The sequence below is a fragment of the Puma concolor genome, chromosome E2 (genome assembly GCF_028749965.1).
Source record: "Puma concolor isolate L17-30 chromosome E2, mPumCon1.1.hap2, whole genome shotgun sequence".
NCBI lineage: Eukaryota > Metazoa > Chordata > Mammalia > Carnivora > Felidae > Puma > Puma concolor.
Window position 1 is genome coordinate 20018872 of NC_141681.1, and position 5274 is coordinate 20024145.

At 58.0% G+C, this 5274-nt stretch overlaps 1 protein-coding gene across 3 annotated transcripts; it reads left to right on the top strand.

Annotated features, from left to right (window-relative positions):
• The first annotated feature begins 256 nt into the window (after positions 1 to 256).
• On the top strand, positions 257 to 3538 carry RRAD (RRAD, Ras related glycolysis inhibitor and calcium channel regulator). 3 transcript variants are annotated; one of them, XM_086689249.1, is made up of 5 exons: positions 257 to 391; positions 626 to 1010; positions 1662 to 1735; positions 1869 to 2073; positions 2900 to 3538. In XM_086689249.1, exons 2-5 carry the CDS (start codon positions 641 to 643, stop codon positions 3127 to 3129), a joined length of 879 nt encoding a protein of 292 aa, XP_086545375.1. In that variant the 5' UTR covers positions 257 to 391; positions 626 to 640; the 3' UTR covers positions 3130 to 3538. The 3 variants fall into 3 exon arrangements, with proteins under 3 accessions (XP_086545375.1, XP_086545373.1, XP_086545374.1); XM_086689247.1 differs by having other exon boundaries at positions 2920 to 3538; XM_086689248.1 differs by having other exon boundaries at positions 263 to 387; positions 2920 to 3538.
• The last annotated feature ends 1736 nt before the right edge of the window (positions 3539 to 5274 follow it).

Here is a 5274-nt window from a genome sequence, read left to right on the forward strand (position 1 = left end):
CTCCCCCGCACCATTCAACCTACCCCCATTCCTTCTGCCTCCTTCCCTGCCTCCCACCACAAACGCTCAGACCCAGGCTTTGTCTGCCCAGTCTGGTGGGGCGGGGTCTCGGTGGGTGCGAGGTCCTGGGAGCGGGTGGGGGATTCCCCCGAGGGGGAGGGGAAGGACACGTCAGCCCCCGCAGCAGCGGGGACGTGGGCGAGCGCGGGGGGTGGGGGCGGGGGCGGGGGCGGGGGCGGGCAGACGCTTAAATAGACAGCTCTGGAGCCCGGGGCCCAGAGCGGACTGAGGAGGCGAAGGCTGCAGCAGCGTCGGGTGTCCGAGCCAGGGTCTGCGAGTGGACTGTATCGGGGCCTGGAACCTAGTTCTGACCGTGTCCGTGTGCGGGTGGGTGAGTGTCCTGGTGTAGCAGGGTGCGGGTGGTCGCACCGTCCGGGGTGCGGATGGACAAGTCGGGAGAGTGGCTCAGAGTCAGAGCGCGCCTTCACGGCCGAGAGGGGATTGCGGCAGGTCCTCGGCTCCAGCGTCCTGCCTGAGCCGGGGATAGGGCAGGCGCGCCAGGGGTCCGGCCTCCCACACCCTGTACACCACGGCTTACCCTGCCTTCCCCACTCCCGTTCCCCAGACGGCGTCGGGCGCGATGACTCTGAATGGCGGCGGCAGCGGAGCGGGCGGGAACCGCGGCGGGGGCCGGGAGCGCGAGCGCCGTCGGGGCAGCACACCCTGGGGCCCGGCGCCCCCGCTGCACCGCCGAAGCATGCCGGTGGACGAGCGGGACCTGCAGGCGGCGCTGGCTCCGGGCGCTCTGGCAGCGGCCGGGACCGGGACCGGGGCCCAGGGTGCGACGCTCGAATGGCACGAGGGCTCCTCCGAGTCGCTCAGCTCAGGGGGCAGTGACTCAGACGAGAGCGTCTACAAGGTGCTGCTGCTGGGGGCGCCTGGCGTGGGCAAGAGCGCTCTGGCGCGAATCTTCGGTGGTGTAGAGGATGGGCCTGAAGCAGAGGCCGCAGGTGAGGGGCTGGGACTATTCCAGGGAGGGGAGATGCCAGGGTTGGGACTGAGGGCTACAGGGCTGGGGAACTGGATTAAAAGCCGCACATACCGTGGGATTCTGAAGGCATTTTCAGAACCATGCTTCTACTGACCCGTTTCATGGTTGGGGAAATTAAGAGAGAGGGGACCTCCAGCTCTTGCTAGAGGGAGAGATGCCCGGAGTAGAAGACCCATACCTGAGACAACTCTTAGGATAGGAATGGGACATCTCTCCCTGCCAGGGTTGACAGGAACACAACCAGAGGGAGTTTCTAGGAGAGAGCCCTGGGTGACAAAGGCTCTAAGAATATGACAGTCACTATTTTAACTCAGGCCACTGTGGTCGGAGCTACCTTGGGGCCAAGACATCAGGATTGGCCACCCAGGACATTGGTAGCTTGGGGAAGAGGTGTCTAGGTGAGGATCAGGAAGGCCCCCCATGCCCTCTACTTCCCACTTCCCAGCCCTGTTATTTCTGTTGTCACATAGTGGCCATAAGTGGAGGGAAAGGTTAGGGGGGCTCTGGAGTGGAGTTGGAAGGGGTGGCCAGAACAGTAAACCTGGCACATGGTGTGGGAGGGTGGCTTCTTGCAGCCAGCAGGTAACCTGACTACTAGTCTCCTTCCTAGGGCACACATATGATCGGTCCATCATCGTGGATGGAGAGGAGGCATCACTCATGGTCTATGACATCTGGGAGCAGGTAGGCTGCAGGCTGAGACCCAGGGCAGGGTGGGAGCGTGACCCAGGGGATAGAGGCCTGCTGATAGTGGCAGCCTTGTAGCCTGGGGGCATGAGAATTATTTGGTAGATATGTGTGTATATGTGTTCCCCAGGATAGTGGCCGCTGGCTACCTGGTCATTGCATGGCTATGGGCGATGCATACGTCATCGTGTACTCAGTGACAGATAAGGAAAGCTTCGAGAAGGCCTCAGAGCTGCGAGTCCAGCTGCGGCGGGCACGGCAGACGGATGACGTGCCCATTATCCTAGTGGGCAACAAGAGCGACCTGGTGCGCTCTCGAGAGGTCTCCTTGGATGGTGAGCAGGGAGCGGGTTGGAAAGGGAGGGACATCCTAACTGGGCTGTGGTCCATTCAGTCTTGGCTCAGCTCAAGTCCCTGGGGATCATGAGTGGCTAAAAATGTTCAGGAAAAAAACTTGAGGGGGAGAGAGAGAGAAAACTGCTACCCTCCCACTGGACTCTCAAAGGTCCAAGAGGGCTGGGGAAAGGACCAAACGCACGAGGGGAGGTGGAAGCTGCTGTGCACTGAGCTGGGCCACCACAGGGTCCTCGTCTCCTGTCCCTTTTGGCCCTGGCCTGACAGACAATGGGTGAGGAGAGCACAGAGAACTGGGATAGGAGGTCACAGAGTGGATTTGGGGCCGGGGCCAGTCTTGGCATGGGCTTGTGCCTGGGAAGGATTCTCCCCTCTTGGGCTCAGCATTCTCCTCTGTGACCCCCCAGAACTGAGCCCCTCAGAGGAACCTAGCAGTGACTTGGTGACATTCTCCTTCTAGTTTCACTGGTATATAACACCAAACCATGAAGCACTAAGCTGCTCAACAAGGTTCTCGTTCTCTTGTGTTGAGTACTGTAGCATTTCTATTTTAATATCCGACTTCAAATTATTTCAATAAACGAGTTTCCTTTTGTGGGCCTTTGTGAACTCCTTAAACGTGGGCACATTCTACCAGTTGGGTGACCCAGCAATGCCCTGGATCCTCTGTACAGGAGCTGCGTTCTATGTTTCTGGGAACCACCCAGGGATCCCCCTTCCCTGACCCTGAGATTCCTGAGTGGCAGCTGCAATGGGGTGACCAGGATTTGAGTGGACTTCTCACCCACCCACGCTTTGTTTAACCAGAATGTGCCTTTCCCCACCAGAGGGCCGGGCGTGTGCCGTGGTCTTCGACTGCAAGTTTATTGAGACCTCAGCAGCGCTGCACCACAATGTCCAGGCCCTGTTTGAGGGTGTCGTGCGCCAGATACGCCTGCGCAGGGACAGCAAAGAGGCCAATGCACGTCGACAGGCGGGTACCCGGCGGCGAGAGAGCCTTGGCAAGAAGGCAAAGCGTTTCTTGGGCCGCATTGTAGCACGCAACAGCCGCAAGATGGCCTTTCGCGCCAAGTCCAAGTCCTGCCACGATCTCTCCGTGCTCTAGACTCTACAGGCACATACTGTGTTGTGCATACACGTGGGTGGATTGGTGGGCTGGCCCAGCCAACTGCCCTAGGTGCCTCAGGGCTGGCTCGGACTCTGGGCATACCCCACCTCATGGTCACGGACAGACAGACAGTGCTGCCCAGGGAGGCAGCTCCCAGTGACCATCAAGGGCTGGGCCCACAGCAATGTGTGTACAGGCCAGTGTGTGTTCCAAGCAGCAGCCTGAGCCCAGCCCCTGGGGCAGGCCTCTTGGGGTGTGCATGCTCTGGAGGGAGGCTGTTCAGTGCAGTGGTTATTTGTTTACATGCAAATTTTTGTAATAAAGACTATTTCCTGATAGATCAGGGCTGTTAACTCTGTATTTCCTCCCAGTAGGGGGTTGTAGGAGGAGGAAGTGTTCCTGAGGTTAAGGGATAGGGCCTCACTGCCCTTCCCTGGTGTGTGGCCTTGATTATCCTAATATTTGAGCTCTGATATGTTCAGCTGAATCAGAGGGGCAGGTGTGGTTGTGGCCTGGTTGGGGATCCAAGCAGCAGGAGGAGATAATAGCCCCTCCCAGCTTGTTATCCAGATTTTTCTCTTGCACTGGGGCCTAGCAATGCCCAGCTGATTAAAGGTTCAATCTCTCCACTGTGGGTCAGGGAAACTGAGGCTGTCTGAGGTACCATGCCCTGCCCCAGGTCTCATGGGCAAACAAGAGCCCTGGGTCTGGCTGGGTCCTGGGCTGGTGTCTCCGTCCTGCTCCCTGCTGAGAGTGGCTGGAAAGTTGCTTAAGTGGGGTAGCTGTGGAAGACTTCTGAGACTCCCTGGCTGGGAAAGAAGGAGGCTAGTGTCTGAGGCTGGGATACTGAGAAAGGGAGGGCCTCACTCTTCTCTCCTCTGGGAGGGGCCAGGCCAGAGCATCCCAAGCTTAGCACTGGCTAATGTGGTGTTGGCAGGAACAGCTCCCTGGAACCCTCCCTGCCCGGAATGAGAGGCCTTGCATTGGTGTGGGAATGTGTGCCTGTTCGCTGATAGCTGGCAGTGTGCCTGTCTCCCCACCACCCACACCAGGCACAGGTGACTGCTGGGACTTTACCTACATTGTTTCAGGAATGAGTATCTCCATTTGGCAATTATAGATGGGGAACTGCAGCGGTTGCCTGAGGTCACACAGGTAGAAGTGGCTGAGTGGGGACTGGTATACTAGTCTGCTGGTCTCCAGAGCCCAAAGGCAGCCTAGGGCGAGGCTTGGTCAAGGGTCCATACAATTCCTTCATTGGTTCAATTTATTCCACAGACTCCTAGGTGCTCTTGCAACCTGGTTAGAACACTGCAGTTGTTCGTTGGCAGAAGGTGTGAGTTGTTCATTGGCAGTTGTTCAACGTGCACAACCTGCAGTGTGCAGAACCCATCTTGGCTGACGCACGTGCTCCCCAGGGCAATGTTAAGTGCACAGAGCTTTGTCCCTCCCCACTCCCAGCCTGCAACATACTTAGAGGCATGTGGAAGGCATGGTTTTCTCAAAGCAAGTGAAGGTCCTGAGGCCTGAAGAAAAATCCAGGCCTTCCTGGCTCTGCTACTTATTAGCTTTGTGACCCTGGGCAACCCACTCAGCATCTCTGTGCCCCAGTAAGTGACATGGGAACAATGCCCCTTCAGAAGGGAGTTGGGGTAATAGTGAAGGTATGCGCTCAGAGCAATGCCAGGTGCATAGTAGGAGCTTAACATACATGAAACCCCTTCAACCACCCCACAGTGCACTGCTTCGGGCTGTGGTGCCTGGGGTGCCTGAGTTACACTTGGCTTGTGGCAGACAAGGCTGGAGGCAGGTGAGGAGTTTCTGCCCATCCTCCAGATATGCAGTGGGAAGGACTCAGGGAAGACCATGGGAAACTCTGAGAACAAGGAAGGACTGGAGATGGTATCCCTGACCCTTCCCACACATCCTCCTTGTGGACTCCCAGGCCCCAGAAACTTTTCCTGGCTCCACTTGGCTGCCCTCATGGGGGGAGGGGCCTCTTGCAATCCCTGCAATTCCCTCAAGGTCACCTGAGCTGGCTCAATCTTCTCTTCCTTCTCAGAGGCACGAGACA

Bases quoted from the DNA above. Each gene is read 5' to 3' on its own strand.
- RRAD (XM_086689247.1), top strand. From the start codon at position 641: ATGACTCTGAATGGCGGCGGCAGCGGAGCGGGCGGGAACCGCGGCGGG. The intron at 1,736-1,868 runs GTAGGCTGCAGG...TGTGTTCCCCAG, and splicing joins TCTATGACATCTGGGAGCAG to GATAGTGGCCGCTGGCTACC. The intron at 2,074-2,919 runs GTGAGCAGGGAG...TTTCCCCACCAG, and splicing joins TCGAGAGGTCTCCTTGGATG to AGGGCCGGGCGTGTGCCGTG.